The sequence below is a fragment of the Photinus pyralis genome, unplaced genomic scaffold (genome assembly GCF_008802855.1).
Source record: "Photinus pyralis isolate 1611_PpyrPB1 unplaced genomic scaffold, Ppyr1.3 Ppyr1.4_LG6, whole genome shotgun sequence".
NCBI lineage: Eukaryota > Metazoa > Arthropoda > Insecta > Coleoptera > Lampyridae > Photinus > Photinus pyralis.
The window spans coordinates 42,024,211-42,041,043 of NW_022170663.1; the positions used below are offsets into that span (position 1 = coordinate 42,024,211).

The following is a 16,833-nucleotide window of genomic DNA, read 5'->3' on the forward strand; positions in this document are numbered from 1 at the left end:
TACCATTCGTTTAAAAGGGTACGCTAGTCGAGGTGGTTTCGTTCTGTATTTCTACTGGTCGAGATTCAAATAGGGAAAGAAGTGGGAGAGTGAGAGATTCTCGTTTTAAGTTCGTAAGTCAAAACGTACTATTTGGCTGCGTTAAAAATTAGATTTGAAACCAATTTGCGAGCGATCACGTACACTCTCCATGAATTTTTTTCTACCGTTATTTAAGTGCACTGAAATTGAATTTTTAGCGAAGTTATAAAACCAGCCGCGTGCCATTCTTGTTTAGAAGAGAAGTCCGAGAGGTATGCCGTCAGGTTATTACATTCAAAGGTAATACCTACTATAATGTCATATTCTCGACGAACAGTCATGGGGTGCTGTTTCACATTCTACAAAATGCAGGTGCAAACTTTGAGAAAGTTTCTTGAACTACTTTTAAAGTTTTTTTCCTGGTAACTGTATGTTTCATTTCCTTGTTTGATAGTTATCTGTGCACCTTTAAGATCACTTTCCTAAATATACCACGTAGCTATTCATTAAATTTTGTTTTTAACTTTGAATCTCCTATGTTCTTTAGGTAACAAACCACTTATCTGCATTTTAAAAATGGGTTGTTTTCTTAGATCATACAAACAGATTTTTCGCGTAACTCTCCAGTCGATTTATTTTACTTTTGACCGTTATTTTTCAGTGAGCAAGGTGTTATCCGATACCACTGCTATACCAACCCAATGAACACTATGTACACTTACAAAACTTCCATGTGCAAACCTGGATTCGAACCAGAAACTCGCTCCTGGTCTCAGCCGACATCCATTTCGTGAGGCATCATGGGTTTTGGAAATTAAAAACTTTAAAATTCAAACTTTTCTAGTTGCAAATATTTATTAATTTATGTTGTTACATTGCCTTAGTCTCTAAAATGTACTGAAGAATCCACTCCGTAACATTGCTAGCACTACAAAAATTCAAAGGTTAAGCAGGAATTTGTAAAATAGCACTTGTACTACCTTAGGAGGGCAGGGTCCGCAAGGGGGGCAGCAGGGTGCGCACACAACCGGAGCGCAATAGACAGGATAACATGGCGCGCAAACAGGGTAGAAACATGGGTAGCAGGGTGCACAGCAAGGTGAGCAAGGCATATTTCTTCTTGGGTTGGAAGTTTACAAAGAATTTAAGGAGCAAAATTTGTGTGTTGCCAAAATTTTTATTTGTTTGTTTATGGTTGCTATAAGAACAGAAACAAATGAGGAGATTTAAATTTTCAGTTAATCAGATCATCTGTCATCAAACAGTAAATGGCAACCCATACTTGGGGAAACAACAATCCTACCTTGTTAGGACGTAATTCCTTTCAAGGACGATAATAATCTCTCTCAGTCAGTAAATATACCTTTGTCCTTAATTTTTATTAGAATGCCTAGGTACTGATTACAGTCATTAGACTAAAGAACACAAGAAATAATTCTAAACCCTCATTTATATAAAGTACATTGCAAAATTGCCTCGACTTTTAATGGGGTCTAATCGTAGCGATGCTAGCACTGTAAATAACGAACAGTTACTTAAGTTAGGTAATTGAGAACAATATTTGTACCGTCGGATGGCAGGGTGCACATGACGTGCAGTAGGGGGCGCAACATACCGCCAAATACGGCCCACAAGCGGGGTAGCAGGGAGCACAGCATTTCTACTAAAACTTCAATTATTTACTTTTTTTTTCCTGAGGTTGCTAAATGTAAATTATTGCAGGGTAGACAAAGGTAAAAATTGGGTGTAGGTATTCACTAAATTAGAGAAATACATTTTTTGAATGTGAAACTTTCTGCTTTTGCTTTTCTTTATGTTTATGTCACTCGAAAATACCTACTGCTATACACAGTATAAGTAACAAACAAGAAACATCGGTCCAACACAACTCTGGGTCCAATTTCGGTTTTGTTAATTGTAAAGGTTTGTGAACTCATGAGTATCAATCATCAGTTTGGATCCAAAAATGGGTGCAATTTCGTGTAGGAGGCGGAGGAGTTATGTGAGAGTTTGGTGGCTTCATGAAAATTAGTCTTACTACAGGGTGACGTTTCATCATATGGTTCAACAAAATTACATATAACCAGCTTGAACAGAAATTGTTGTGACTAAAATATTCCATATAGCTTCAGTGTTAATGCTTCCACCATATCAAAAGCTTCTTTTTGCAAGCTAAGATTTCTGTTAAAGTTGGATGATGTTTAATGTTACTAATAATAATGATTGTTTCTTCATAGACGTAAAATGTTCGATAATTGTAAGTATATTTTTGGAATACATTTTACCTCAAAATTTTATAGATTACAGATTATCTTTTATGACTGTTTAGAGAACATGGTAAATTCATATTTTTTAACAATATATTATACATGTGCATGTAGAAGTAAAAATCTCTCGATTTGTTTGCTTAAACTGTGTGTATAGGCATATTTGTAGACCGAGTACGTGTGTACTTATTACCAAAGAGTTATTAAGAGGAGGAGTTAAGTAGAGGTAAGATTGCTCAAGATGATTAAAATTATACCCAGGTGAGAATGCGCGCGTATTTTATTTCTTGATGGCGTACTTGGTCTGAAATCAATGTGAATAGGTAGTTATATTTAGTGTCTTATGTAAAACAATTTGTTTCAACAAGGCATAATAAATAATATTAAATATAAAACATGGAACAAACTAATGCGTTTTCAGTTATCCCAATGAGGAACATCAAGGGCCGTTTAGAATACGTCGAGAGGTTCCACCCTGTATATACAACTTACGACGACACATACATTTTTGAGAGTTGGCAACCATGCAATTTCTAGGTGGGGAGAAGCTCCCTGCGCCACCTAGAAAGCACGAACGGGGGTTACGTTTGGCATCTTGTCTTGAAAGTTGAATGGCGGTCGTGAACGCGTCTCGCTCCATAAATGTTTGTTGTTATTTTGCGTTATTTAATGCAGGTATTAATTTTTGCATTTCTTTATATCGTATTTGTGTTTTGTATGCCACATTTTAAATTTTTTATGTTTCAATTTTTATTTTTGAAATTTACTTGGTTTAACCGTAATGCAGAATCACGTGTGTGATACCGTTATGCTATTGTTTGTAATTGTTTACGTTTTTGATGTAATGTTTGCTTAATTTATGTTTATTGATGTTGATTACTTGGTCTTGGAACTGAAGTAACATTCATGTAAGTTTTGATAATTTTATTTTAATATGTGGAAATTACCGATTCGTTTGAGGTATGTACGGACTTGTTGTTTGTTACTAACAATTTTCCCCGTGAATGAAGCAGTCATGGGGGTGGTAAAAAAGCTGTAGTCAAAATTTGAAGTACGACACCTAATTCCGTGATTGTCTTTGACATCCAACTAGGCTCGAAACCCCGAAACCAGGGGCGGGCTACTTGCAGTAGCGAGATTACGCTAATCAAAGCTCTTCAGTTTAGAATCTATGTGCGATAAATGAGTGGTGATTCAAATAATTTCCACATCTTGTTTTTAGTTAAATTTGCCTACAAGGCCATGTAATTTTCCATCTTGCTTTTAACAAAAGGACATTATTGCACCAAATGAGTCACATCATGTACTCTTAACCCTTTGTCAGAATTTAGGTACCTGCTCCTACCTGACCCATTGTTCCCAAAAACTTGCTTTTAACCTGGAGTGTAACCAACTTGGTGTATATGCATTTACTATCTTTGTTAACTACTGCTTAAACTTTTACAAGATATTTTGTTAATAAAACTTTTGGACTGTATTAATCAAACTGCGAGGTTTTTCTTACGTCGTACTCTTTTTACCCTTGGCAGTTATTTTTGCGAAAGTACGACACCTTTTGGCTTTGCTTGCTTTGTATATATTACATCAACTAAATTTCCGGGCTTATATAATCATAATAACTACGATCATTATTAAACAAACTTTTCACAATTTCACGGCCAGTTGCACAAAAAAATAATCCAGGATTATTGTTTAATCCCGTATTAAGACATTCGATTAGCTTTATATTGCAGTAGGTAGCCAATCAAATGTCAAAATTCTTGTTTAAACTCGGATTTGACAAATAATCTAGGACTGATTATAATTCGCTTTCCTGCAACCGGCCGTCAGTGTTTTATTTAAAGTTCCTTCCCTACTGTGCTTCAGGTCAAAGCGTTGTCTACAACTAACGTAAGAGGGCCCTCCCTTAGATGTTTTATCACGTGCTACTTTTCAAATTTAAGCGGGATCTTGTTTAGTTTTGGAGGGAATAGTCATTCGGGTGGCCATTTTTAAACGTTGCCGGGTTGACGTTATTTCCGTGTTCTTGTAGTGTGAAGTTAAGTGTAGAACCTGGGGGTTGAGTACACTACAGATGTTTGACCTATTGTTATTTAAATACCGCTAACAGAAATATACGAGTAGAATGTAGATGCCCCTTCACAAACTTAGATCATATAAACATGATCTAAGTTCACAAATTGTGAAGTTGACGAGAATTTTTTGAAGTTTGAATACCCAACCCATTGAATTTATAAATATCGTTCTAATCTAATCTTTTTCGCCTGTACAATAATAAATAGATAAATGACTACCAGCATCAGCAACCTGCAATCCAATTTCTATTTCTTACCCCCCATAGTTATAAATTCAATGCCCTACCCTGTATGCGAAAGCGTTATATAGGGATTTTTATGTCTAAGCGCTTTTGGTTGGTGGTTCTCGTTTTCATTTTGCGTACAATCACGCTAACCTAAAAAGAGAACAGTCTGTTGTATTTTTAGTTTTCTTTATTTAAGTGTACTTGCAGCGAATTTTTCTTTGAAGTCCAGTGTAAGTTTAATCATGTCTGAACCTGCAGGAAATTGGTGTTTAATTGAAAGTGATCCTGGGGTTTTCAGCGAGTTAATTAGAGAATTTGGTAAGCATCCCTTATTCTAGCAGTTCAAGGCGGTTACACTCTTTTTTAAGGCGTAAAAGGTGTCCAAGTAGAAGAATTATGGAGCTTAGATGGCGAACAATTTGAAAATTTGAAGTATATTTGATATTTGTTGTGGTACATAACCTCACTCATTATTTTACAGACCAATTCACGGATTAATATTTCTTTTTAAATGGGCCAAGGATGACGAATGTTCGGGATCGATAGTACAAGACAGCAGACTGGATAAAATATTTTTTGCGAAACAAGTTATAGAAAATGCCTGCGCCACTCAAGCCATTCTCAGTGTATTGCTGAATTGTCGCCATTCCGACTTGAAATTAGGCACGACATTAACGGAACTTAGAGATTTTTGCCAAGGTTTCGATGCAAACATGAAGGGTTTAACGATTAGCAATTCTCCCGTCATTAGATCGGTACATAACTCCTTCGCACGTCAAACTTTGTTTGAATTTGACAATTCCATGACGGCAAAAAGTGATGATGTGTTTCATTATGTGGGGTACATACCAATAGACGGACGACTATACGAATTGGACGGCCTCAAGCCCGGCCCACTCGATTTGGGTCCCATTCCAGCTGATACTGACTGGACGGATTTTGTAAGGCCAATCATTGATAAACGGATACAAAAGTTAGTTGATAAGTTGTGAGTTGGGTACGATTTTTATTGATATTTTATAGGTATAGTGAAGGAGAAATTCATTTTAATTTAATGGCGATAGTGTCTGATAAAAAAATGCTGTACGACAGACAAATTCAACAATTACAAAAGCAGGTCGAAGATAGTGGCATGGAGACGGACGGCCAGCAGACTGAATTGGCGCGCTTAAGGTTGCTAATTGAAGAAGAGGAAAACAAGCAGCGCCAATACCAAATTGAAAATATAAGAAGAAAGCATAATTATTTACCTTTAATTGTTGAAATTTTGAAACTTTTAGCTAAGGAAGGGAAACTTATGCCATTGTATGAGAAAGCTAAGGAGAGAACTTTAAAGAAGCAAAAAAGTAAAATGTCTTAAAAAAAATGTCTTGAATTGTTATTGTGCCTAATAAAACGTTGCTGTAGCCCAAAGGCAGAACCTGAATTTCGGGGGTCCTTTTGGGGCTTATGTAATTAGCAAAAGTAACAGCTTTGTCAAAGAAAAACACCTAAATACATACATAATAGGAAAAATTAGAGTGTTTGCCAGATATGAAATCGGTAAATTTTCATTTTTCCCGAAAATCTCGTCTAAATAGGGACACAACCTGGTTTAAATTAATAATGTTTTATAATTTTTGTTATTATTATGAAGATTGTGTAAGCAAACATTACACCAAAAATGAACTCGATTCTATACAAAAAGTTAACGGTATCAAATACATGAATCTGCATTTAGGTTAAATCAGGTCAACTTCAAAATCAAAGATTGAAACACAAAATGATAAAATGCTGCATACAAAACGCAAATAGGTACATTATAAACAAATGCAAAGATTACTACCTGGATTAAATAACAAACTTTTACAAGCGATACTTTCGTGATTGTACCAAGTGCAACCCGCGTTAGTGCTCTCCAACTGGCGCAGAGAGCTTTTACCCCTTAGACCATATAGTACATGGACTGCTATTCGCCCTATGCTTTCAATACAAAATGGATGGTCACGGATAGAGGGCACTGTAGTCGTGGGTATGTGAATCTCAGGGTAAACTAAAGTGTAAACACCACTAGGATCGCTTAAAGAGCAGCTTTATAGTAACCGCCTAGTACGGGAAGCTTTAAATGCTCTTCATTATTTGCTATACGTCCACAAATAAGAATAAGTTTGCTTTTTTTGGGATATCTAGGCGATTAATTAATTGACGTTTGTTAATTTATAGGTTGACAGTCTCAAATCGTCTTTTCGGACAGACTCGTTTACCCTGAAACTCACATACCCAGGCGATGTCCTTGACCATATTTTAGTTACAATTAGCAGTCCATGTACTATATGGTCTAAGTTTTCCCCTCATAAAAATTGCGTGGTGGCCAGCTTTCAAAAATGTGTGCATCAGCGTAGGTTCTATATACAGGGTGGAACCTCTCAATAGCCTCCTTTTACTGAAAAATGAAATTAGATTTTCTCAACAGTACACAGTAGACTGCGAAATTTCTGGTCTTGCTACCGCAAACAATTTTTGTCCAAGTGAAAACATGAGAATTGATTTCCACTTGAATGTGAAACCAATTCAGGAACAATCGCGTGCGTGGATAGTTGTATGATTTAGACAATTTCGAGGGGTAAATCGCTAGGCCAAATCGTGTACACCAAATTTCATACTTCACGTATTTCACCAATACCTACTTCAAGGACTTCACCAATACTTCACCGAACTTCACGGACTTCACGATACTTCATATATTCCACCCAAAACTTCACGGACTTCTCTGATACTTTATGAATTCCACTGATATTTTGCACTGGGCAAAATCCCATCATCCTACCCTTTTTCTAGCGTTCTTGCAATTAAAACAAAGCAGTAAAAGATGTAGAATGTATTGATAATAATATTACTAATAATAATATTGATAATAGAGGCATAACAAAAAACGAAACGGTATAGTACAAAGTACAAATATATATATTTTGTTTATACATCGAGGTAAGTACATATACGAAATTGAATTGACTCAAGTTTTTAAGAAATTTAAAAAAATGTGGTATTGTTTGCGTTTTGCCCGTTCGTCCGGACCCACTTCTGCGGTTGTGAACTACTTTTAGGGGAATGGTCCTAGAGTCCTGGAATTTTGTGCAGTAGGGAGCCCTAAAGGTATAACCTTGAAGGTGTGCCAGACGGCCATCAAATTTCGCCGTCTTAAGGGAGGTAGCCTCCCATCAATTATTTCCTGAGATGCTGTTTTTGAAAGTAAAAGTAAAACGTACATTACTTTTACATACAGCCATCAATTGGTCTCAGATTTTGCATACGCATGACTTTAGTGGTATAGTAAAAAATTTGAAAATGGGGGAGGGGGAGTACACACGTTCCACCCTTTATTGTCTCATCGAAATAAATTGGTTTGTACAAAATATAACGTTACCACGCGACTGTTTTTCGAGTTCAGTACGTGGGGGGGGGGGGTGTCATGATATTCTATTTAAAGTTCTCAACGACAGGAACCGTTCTCTGCCAACTATCGCTCATCTTTCTCGCCCCTTATCAATGCTATATGGTACTCTAATGAAAGGAATTAATTTCTACAAACCATAGTCCTCCTCTTCAACTCCTTACCGTAATTGGATACATTCCCATATAGCTCCACAAATATAATGTCGAAAGAGGGTACCCACAAAGGGCGATTGGGACGTCTTAAAGAAATATATCCATTGTGGAGCGAATATCCTCGAAAACGGTTTATCGGAGAAAAGTACTCTCAAAGGCAAAATCAATCGGGGTTGTCGAAGGATTTTGAATGTCCTCCCCATATTAATCATCTACTAAGAAAGTTAATATCGATAACTAAGCAATTTCGGTTTAAAAATTGCCCTTTATCTTTATCTAGACAGGAGTTTTGCACCTTTTCTACTTGTTAAGATTGTATAAGATTTTCTTATCAAATTTCTGAATTTCGAAATGGTTCACTTCCTAATTAATTCTAATGGGTCCTGTTAAAATATAACGTTTATTAACAGATTCGATATCTGGCTTTTTATACCATATAAGTAAAGGTGTCCAATTCTTCTTTTAAAAATTTCATTTCAACAAACAAAATAAGCGGGAAAATATTGCTTAGGTCTTGTAAAAGGTATTGTAACATATTACCAGGCTGAACACAATAAGTACTTCCCCCACAACTCTTAATCCTTTTTAGGGGATTATTTTCAAGAAAGTTCTTTGTGGGATAGTATTGACCTCCGGATTGACATTATACAATGGCCAGGAACTTGATTTGGGAGGGGCTGATGTACCTACTAAGTTGTGGAGGGTGCTGAAATTTTAAGGAAAACAAAAGCCGCTATCCGCGTGACAAATTTTCCGTCTGTCGATTTTATTTTAATAAATATACCTAATAAAAGTGTTATGGAAGTGTTATTTAGCTACCTGAACCTGATGGAAATAAGGGAAAGGATTTATTAAATTTTTAAAAAGGTAACAATTTACGATCTTTGCACACAAAAATACGTCTTACGAGTTGCTGTCTCATCAGGGCGTCTGTCGCCTGTGTAACTGTCCTTTTATTTTGTAGAAATGGACATAGTCATTCATAAATATAGACATACTTTTACCTTTCAGTTTTATTTCGCAGAAATTTAATTTTGCATAGTAGTTACAACCGAGAATTGAATTACTACATTTTTGTTAACGGATTTGATTATAAACTTCCCCACAACTTCATGCATTTTTCCAATAGTTCGCTTAAACTTCACCAATACTTCATGGACTTCATCAGTACTTCACGAACTTCATCAGTACTTCACCAATATTCCATGGACTTCACCAAAACTTCATATGAACTTCACGGACTTCATCACACTTGTACACCACACTTCACCAGTGGTTCACCCCTCCGACGAATTTTTTACGTTTGGTTTTTGAATGATGTTATGCTATGTTGAATCCATTGTTGAAAGTCTGTAGGTATTTTTTCGCATAATAAATATATTATTACAAATACTTCGTCCCTAAAGTATGTAACGAAGCACCCGGAATTTCTCCATTAAGTTTGCCGTTTACAAAGACCACCCTGTATGTAACGATTGGTTTGGGCTTCGTTACGCAAGGAGACCGCGTTATTTTTTGTAACCACCGAAGGATGTTGTCCTGGCGAAAATGAGGGGCAATTAATATTCTTTGGTTTCAGCGCCGTTAATTATTTATAAGATGTTTTAGATTCCCATAATAAGTAAAATCAAGGATAGAACGAGTTCAAATCGAGTTGTTTACAAGTTTTGCAGTCCCGTCCGTATGCCTGCATGTTGCGATAAGAGTGTTAAAGCGATAGCGCCGTTTGAGAAGAAAAAGTCCAAAGGAGCTAGTTGCAGATTGGAGTGATGAGTACTTAGGTTTGATTACGCTTAATTAGGTAAGCGCTGTTAATTAATGCCATGTTAATGGGCAGTAGTAAACCTTGTCAGAAATCGTCGAGAGAGGTGTCCACAGAGCCGCTCTAATTTTTCTAGTTGTTTGCAAGTTGTCCCAGATTTTTAAGGTAATCACAGGAGCCTCAATTAATTAAAAACCGAATTATTTTCTACCGCGCTCGGTGCGAGCACCGCCCTATTTTGGAAATTCACTGTTCCACTTCTACCAAAATTGGTTTCCTTTAAAAGGAAAATGCTCAATTTGGGAGGGATCTTTTCTGCTTCATACTTTCGAGTTGTAAGTACGCCTTTTGATTTCTCTAGTTTGCGAAACCGTATCATTCCGAATCCACCGAAACCCTTTTGTTTTACCGCTTTACCGTTTGAGCGACCGTAAGTCAAGCCGTTGTCCTTTCCTTTTCACTACCGTTTTGAGTTTCCCTTTTTTGCACAACCGTAACCTTTTGCCACCGTTCCGTTAAACTTCATTATATTCTGTTCTCCTTGCTTTTCCGCTTTTATTTCCCCTAGACACCGCTAATTGATTTATTGTTTTATTCCCTTTAGGAAATTTACCGTCGGCCATATTTTGTTTTAGAAAATCCGGAAGTGACCGCCGCCATTTTGTGGTGAACTCTTACCGATCCCTGGTAGATTCCGTTCTCCACTAGAGGATACCCGGAGGCTTTCCACCCCGTCCGACAAGACCGCCCCTTTCCCAAGACTTAGGGGGTGCAGATTAAGTCTTGGTGGCGCCCGAGTGACCGACCGACCGTCCCCGGTGTAATAATTGAATTGTACAATTATATTATTGTTCGACAATTAAATGAACTTGAAATAATTGTGCTTTCCATCATTTAGAATACCGTTCGTGCACGAGCTAAGGGGGAAGTTCGTCGCAAGTATTAAATTACAAAGTATAGTAATTGATTTACAATCAATACTGACCAGCTTTGTAAGCTACATATTCACGATAATGGATCTTTTAAAGTATTTATTTTCGAAGTATTTCCTCGTGCTGGACGCAAAAGTAGTTATGTGTTCAAATACTTTATGAAAGTATTCTGCCTCATTCTGATAGGATTACATAGGCTTTAAAATAAAGTTGTGATTGAACGAGATATATAACCTCACTTTTTCCTGCTTCTCTATATTTGTTTCCACCCAGATTAACGATTTGAATTTTCAATAAGAACATTTTTTATTTTACTTCTATAATTAATTCATCATTGGTATTACATCGTACAAAATCATAAATACTATAGTTTTAAGGTATAAAATGTATTACAACCAATTAAACATTGAGGAATCCTACATTTTTCTCTAATTGAAATGGCGAATAAAGGGTTTCCAGACTATTCAAGAATTAGTGAAATAACCACAGCGATCATCCCATCCCATTACTTAAACTAAACTGAAAGATAAGTGAGTCAGTACAATACTTAATCTAACTTAAAGTGTATTGCTGAAGGCGGTTAAGTTCCTCTGTATGTGGTGTACCCGAACGGACTCAGCAGAAGAGGCACATGGTAATGGTCGTTCGGCGCTCTACAGTCAAAGACAATCTGAAAAATTCATAAAGGTTAACTGTCCTAAACTTACAAAGTCAATGCACCTCAATAAACGGGTACAAAGTGTCCTGTTTTCTCGCCTCAAAAAATCTATCAACATCATAGTGCAACTTGTAGCGCCCCGGCGTAAAATCCGACCTCTCCAAGAAGTTTCCAAATCTACCATCAGAATTGGTGACGCCTTCGTTGATGTACGTCCACCGGCCGTCAATTAACTTGTATAAGCTCACTTGTAGACCAGTTACAGGTGTACCTCTTGAAGTATCCAATACGTGAGTTGTTATTGGCGGTTTGGCCGAAGCCATTGTAATGGGTATATTTTGACGGAATTGCTGAAATTGTATTAATTCCGTTAGTTTAGTGCTAGTATAATTTTATGTACATTACATAAGGAAAGTAGGTTTAATTGGAAATATAACACATCTACATCTAAAAGTGTTTTCCAAATCTCCTGGTCTTTGGATGCTGTACAGAACATATCTTTTGGTACTTGTCGCATTCTCATCAAGGGGAGAGCCTTAACTTAGTGTATAAAGTCGAGGTATAAGTACCGATTTGTGTTGCCTTATTATTAGATTGTGATTACAGGAAAAACAATTGTATATAAGTAATCTCCTTATGTAATTTGCAATCTTTCTAATAGAGGTCGCTTATATTTATTGGATTTGACAACTCAATGATAATGCCAACTGCCAAAATCTTAAATTATTTATTCATCAGATACCAACACCCTGTATTGAGTAGGCATTAAAAAAACTTCACAATTCTAAATCAAATAGACGCAAAGTCAATGGAAATAGTAATAAAAACTTACAGTTGAAGCGTTCAAATGATTTTCAATAACAGACAATCTGTTATTAAACTTAACCACGTCAATGTCGTTCATATCACTGAGTAATGTATTAACAGGTCAATGTTATCTGCTTGTTTACCGTAAGCACTTATTTTTAAACATACTCACTTTTGATACTTCGGTCGACATAGCATCCAAAGGCATGCTCTCTTCTTCATCTTCCACATCCTCATCGTGTTCGCCTTCCTCGTCGTCGGCAAGGCTGTCCTCAAACTCGGCGTACTCGACTATGGTCTCTGCCTCCTCTTCGGCGTTAAGCCCGTCGTGCTCGCCAGTGGTGTTGGCACCGCTTATATGAATTTCTTGAGACTGCGACATCTCCTTATTCTACACAAGCTTCGATATAAAATCAGGAATGTATACGCAACCTTACCTTTCGGATGTTGTGTATTTGTGCGGCCTTCTGATGTCTTATCGTGCAGGTGTGTTTAAGAAGACTGAGACGATGGGCGTGTAACGTTTTCTGACAGTACATACAGTAAGCTCGGGTAGGTTCTCCTTGTACACCTCGGAGCCATCCTAGTAACATCAAGTTAACATTCCCACCTTTAACCCCCCTAGTAATTTACCTCTAAAATCCGGCATATTTTCCCATGCTGTTCTGTACGTTTGCTTGTAATACTTTCCTTTAATATTTCCGATAGTTTCCGCTTGCTGATGCGATGTGGACAAAGTGGTTTGGTACGTCGGACTGAAGTGTACTTGAATTACGTCTATACCGTGGGAACTTTGGTGAGATTCTTCGTCTTCCTGATTTTCCATTTCACCCGCCAAATAAATTAAAGTTACCAAAAGTAAGAAATATTACTAAAATTAGTAATGGCGGTTGGCGTCCTCTTGGGATTTTCACTACCGCCGTTTCCTCTACGGCATTTGGAACTAAAATAAATGAATGCGGACGCATGCGCAAGTGCGTTACTGGAAAATTCTTTTATGACAAAAATTGTTCATTAATTTAATTGCGAGATTATTTAGCTAAATGTAATGAACAAATTGATTTTACTGTTGGACGTGGGAAAAAATAAAGCAACAATTTAAGCAAAATTGATGTCAAATTCCAGTAATATGCTGACAGTAGGCGTATGTTGTACAGGGTGATTCACAGAGACTGACCGTAAACCATATGTTTCTAGTATTCTAAAATCTAAACTAATAAATGTAATAGTTTACATAAAACTAATATTCTAAAATATACTATTTAGTAAACTAAGATTTGAATTTTGAAATTACGCGCCTTTAGTTTAAGTTGGTACTTATGTATAGTTGGTAGAATGTATTTTTAAGTTGCATGCAGGAGGTTGACTATATTCAGTTTGATGGAATTGTGTTGTATTAGTCACATTGTGTGGTTCAGTTCCCCGCATTTTATTTAATAAACATTATTGAATATTGTTATTGATTATTGTATTAGTAAGCAGGACCCCCTACAGCGTCAGAAGTGGGATGAAAGCATGAAAGATTCAAGTTTTGTTACACGATTGGTGAGATAAACTTTGATTATTTGAAGACCACGTTTTTGATCCGATTGACATTGTAATATCCAACATGTCCAACGAGAATCTATCGAATTTGCCTGGGGATTCTGTGTCATTAGAAGGGGGATCGCAAATTACATTGCAAGATGTTATTGAAGCTACCATTCGAGCCGTTACTCAGTCACAGCCATCGCAAGCCGGGTTACAATCAGCTGTTGTATCAAACGAACGAACAAATTTACACAAATTTAAAAACTCGGAAATTGGTGCTTTAATACCGAACTTCGGAGGTGGTGATGAGGAGACTGTCGAAAATTGGTTTAACCGCATTGAAATCGTACGCAATACGTACCGTGTTCCAGATGATGTATTGCATGTCATTTCCATAGGTAAATTAACAGGAAATGCTTTGAAGTGGTATTACTCCAAGCCGGAATATGCTGGACTATCGTACGATGCCTTTAAACAAAAATTGCAATCCATGTTCCAAGTGAGGGAGGACAAGATTGCCTTAATGAAAAAGTTTGAATCGCGGATTTGGAGACGAAATGAAAAATTCTCTGAGTATTATCATGCTAAAGTGCTACTGGGAAATAAGTTAAATTTAAGTGATGCTGATATAATTGACTATATTATTGACGGTTTCAATAATCCTATGCTACAATCTCAAGCGCGGTTGCAAGATTTTGAATCATTGTCCGAATTCTACAATAAGATGAACAGAATAACGCAGTGTGACAGGGGTCTTCAACAAGTGAAAGGAACGAGTATCGTTGCAGTTGCAGGAAAAACAAATGTGACTTCGACACCTTCTGTCTCGCGATCCGAAGGTGAGTCATCAACAAAAACTGTACGTTGTTTTAATTGTAGCACATATGGGCATTTATCCATCAATTGCGACAAACCAAAACGGAATAGAGGTTCCTGTTATCGTTGTGGCAGCACAGACCATAAAATAGAAAATTGCACGCAGACTACTCCAGTGAGGCGAGTTACGAAATCAGCTGCGGACAGCACTACTACTGCAATCGTTATGGGTCCAGGGCAACCCATCATGGTTCAGCTGGAATTGAAGTATGGAGAGGATGCAACTCAATCATCATTGTCTTTGGACGCCATGTTAGATACAGGTAGCCCTATTAGTTTTGTAAAAAGTATGTACTTACCTGCTTATTGTTATACAACTGATATTGAATGTGATAATTACTTTGGAATTAACAATTCAAAAGTAACCATTGTAGGAGTATTTACTCAAACCGTGATTGTAAACCAAGAGAAATTGCCCCTTAAGATTTATGTCGTAGGTGATGATACTATGAATGTGCCTGCTATTGTTGGTAGAGATTTTATTACGCTATCTAAAACCCCAATTCGTTTGATTAATAATTTTGAAGGCTCTGCAAAGGAAAGTAAAATGGTAGATGATGCATGTAATGAGATTCTACAAATTGATATAAGTGATAATGTAAGTGAATGTGATTCAAATGTAAAACCTGACATTCCCTGTAACAAACAAACTACTTTACTGTTAGAACCTGATATTATTATTGATGACACCATAGATCATAAGATTAAAGAGGACGTTGTTTCACTGTACAATAATTGTTACAAAAATGCACTCATACCATCTTCTCCTGAGACCGATTATGAGATGCGTATTACTTTGAAAAGTGAGCAACCATTTTATTTTAATCCACGTAGATTGTCTCACGTAGAGAAGGGTGAAGTTAGAAACATTATTGATGATTTATTGAACAAGAATGTGATTCAACCTAGTCACTCTGATTTTTGTAGTCCTATTGTATTAGTAAAGAAAAAATCGGGCGAGATCCGCATGTGTGTAGATTACAGAGAGTTAAATAAGTTAATTGTACGGGATCATTTTCCCTTACCACTGATTGACGATCATTTGGATGCGTTGAGGGACAAACGTTATTTTACTTCGTTAGATCTTAAAAATGGATTTTACCATGTGAAAATTGCCCCAGACTGTGTACGTTATACTTCTTTTGTTACGCCATTTGGCCAATATGAATTTTTACGTATGCCATTTGGTATTTGCACTGCACCTCATGTATTTCAAAGATTTATTAATATAATATTTGCCAATATGTTACGTGAAGGTAAAATTCTGATTTATTTTGATGACTTGCTCATAGCCACTAATGAAATTGAAGAACATCTTCAAATTTTAAAAGAGGTGTTTGACTTGATGGTGAGAAATTTGTTAGAGATTAGATTGGATAAATGTAAGTTCATGCAAAAACAGATAGTATATCTAGGATATTTGGTAGACGGTGAGGGCATTCGTCCTAACCCTGAAAATGTGCAAGCGGTAATTAACTACCCATTGCCGAAAAATTGTCACGAAGTTCACAGATTTGTAGGACTAGTGTCTTACTTTAGAAGATTTGTCAAAGATTTTGCACTTTTGGNAAATTGATGTCAAATTCCAGTAATATGCTGACAGTAGGCGTATGTTGTACAGGGTGATTCACAGAGACTGACCGTAAACCATATGTTTCTAGTATTCTAAAATCTAAACTAATAAATGTAATAGTTTACATAAAACTAATATTCTAAAATATACTATTGTTATAACGTAAACATTTAACTAATGCTTACCAAATTTATTAACAAATCACAAATTAGAATTTACCGGTACCGGAACCCATTGAATTTAAGCCCCAACTAGGAACCGGAACCGTTATTTAAGACGTTATGATAATCGGAATCAATACTAGAACCGTTATCATTAGCAAAGACTATTGGAGGAGGATAGTCTTTGTTATTAATGCCCAAGAACTGGTATACGTTCTTTCTCTCTTTTAGGTAAAGAAAACACGTTGCGCAATGTGAGAAAGGGGGTTACGTTTAGCATCTTGTCTTGAATCGCGGTCGTGAACGCGTCGCTCCATAAATGTTTGTTGTTATTTTGTGTTATTTAATGCAGGTAGTAA

General features: G+C 36.6%; 2 protein-coding genes and 1 long non-coding RNA gene across 3 annotated transcripts; 1 reads left to right on the forward strand and 2 right to left on the reverse strand.

Moving 5' to 3' along the window:
• Nucleotides 1-857: 857 nt before the first annotated feature.
• LOC116173738 lies at nt 858-1,273 on the reverse strand. The gene is made up of 2 exons (XR_004145979.1): nt 1,002-1,273; nt 858-949 (listed from the first exon to the last, which is right to left on the reverse strand). It is a non-coding gene; the product is annotated as an uncharacterized LOC116173738 (long non-coding RNA).
• A 3,430-nt stretch (nt 1,274-4,703) lies between these two features.
• On the forward strand, nt 4,704-6,016 carry LOC116174802 (ubiquitin carboxyl-terminal hydrolase isozyme L5). The gene is made up of 4 exons (XM_031492793.1): nt 4,704-4,908; nt 4,959-5,022; nt 5,072-5,563; nt 5,614-6,016. Exons 1-4 carry the CDS (start codon nt 4,833-4,835, stop codon nt 5,948-5,950), a joined length of 969 nt encoding a protein of 322 aa, XP_031348653.1. The 5' UTR covers nt 4,704-4,832; the 3' UTR covers nt 5,951-6,016.
• Nucleotides 6,017-11,156: 5,140 nt separating this feature from the next.
• LOC116174386 lies at nt 11,157-13,288 on the reverse strand. Its single transcript, XM_031492304.1, has 5 exons — nt 12,968-13,288; nt 12,772-12,917; nt 12,507-12,725; nt 11,590-11,877; nt 11,157-11,539 (listed from the first exon to the last, which is right to left on the reverse strand). The coding sequence occupies exons 1-5, from the start codon at nt 13,158-13,160 to the stop codon at nt 11,450-11,452; spliced, it is 936 nt and encodes a 311-aa protein (XP_031348164.1). The 5' UTR covers nt 13,161-13,288; the 3' UTR covers nt 11,157-11,449.
• Nucleotides 13,289-16,833: the final 3,545 nt, after the last annotated feature.

Excerpts from the sequence above, each read along its gene's own strand:
- LOC116174386 (XM_031492304.1), bottom strand. The coding sequence starts at position 13,160 with ATGGAAAATCAGGAAGACGAAGAATCTCACCAAAGTTCCCACGGTATA. Across the intron at positions 12,918-12,967 it reads AAATATGCCGGATTTTAGAG|GATGGCTCCGAGGTGTACAA; the intron begins GTAAATTACTAG and ends TGATGTTACTAG. Across the intron at positions 12,726-12,771 it reads AAATACACAACATCCGAAAG|AATAAGGAGATGTCGCAGTC; the intron begins GTAAGGTTGCGT and ends AAGCTTGTGTAG.
- LOC116174802 (XM_031492793.1), top strand. The coding sequence starts at position 4,833 with ATGTCTGAACCTGCAGGAAATTGGTGTTTAATTGAAAGTGATCCTGGG. Across the intron at positions 5,023-5,071 it reads GAACAATTTGAAAATTTGAA|ACCAATTCACGGATTAATAT; the intron begins GTATATTTGATA and ends ATTATTTTACAG. Across the intron at positions 5,564-5,613 it reads ATTGATAAACGGATACAAAA|GTATAGTGAAGGAGAAATTC; the intron begins GTTAGTTGATAA and ends GATATTTTATAG.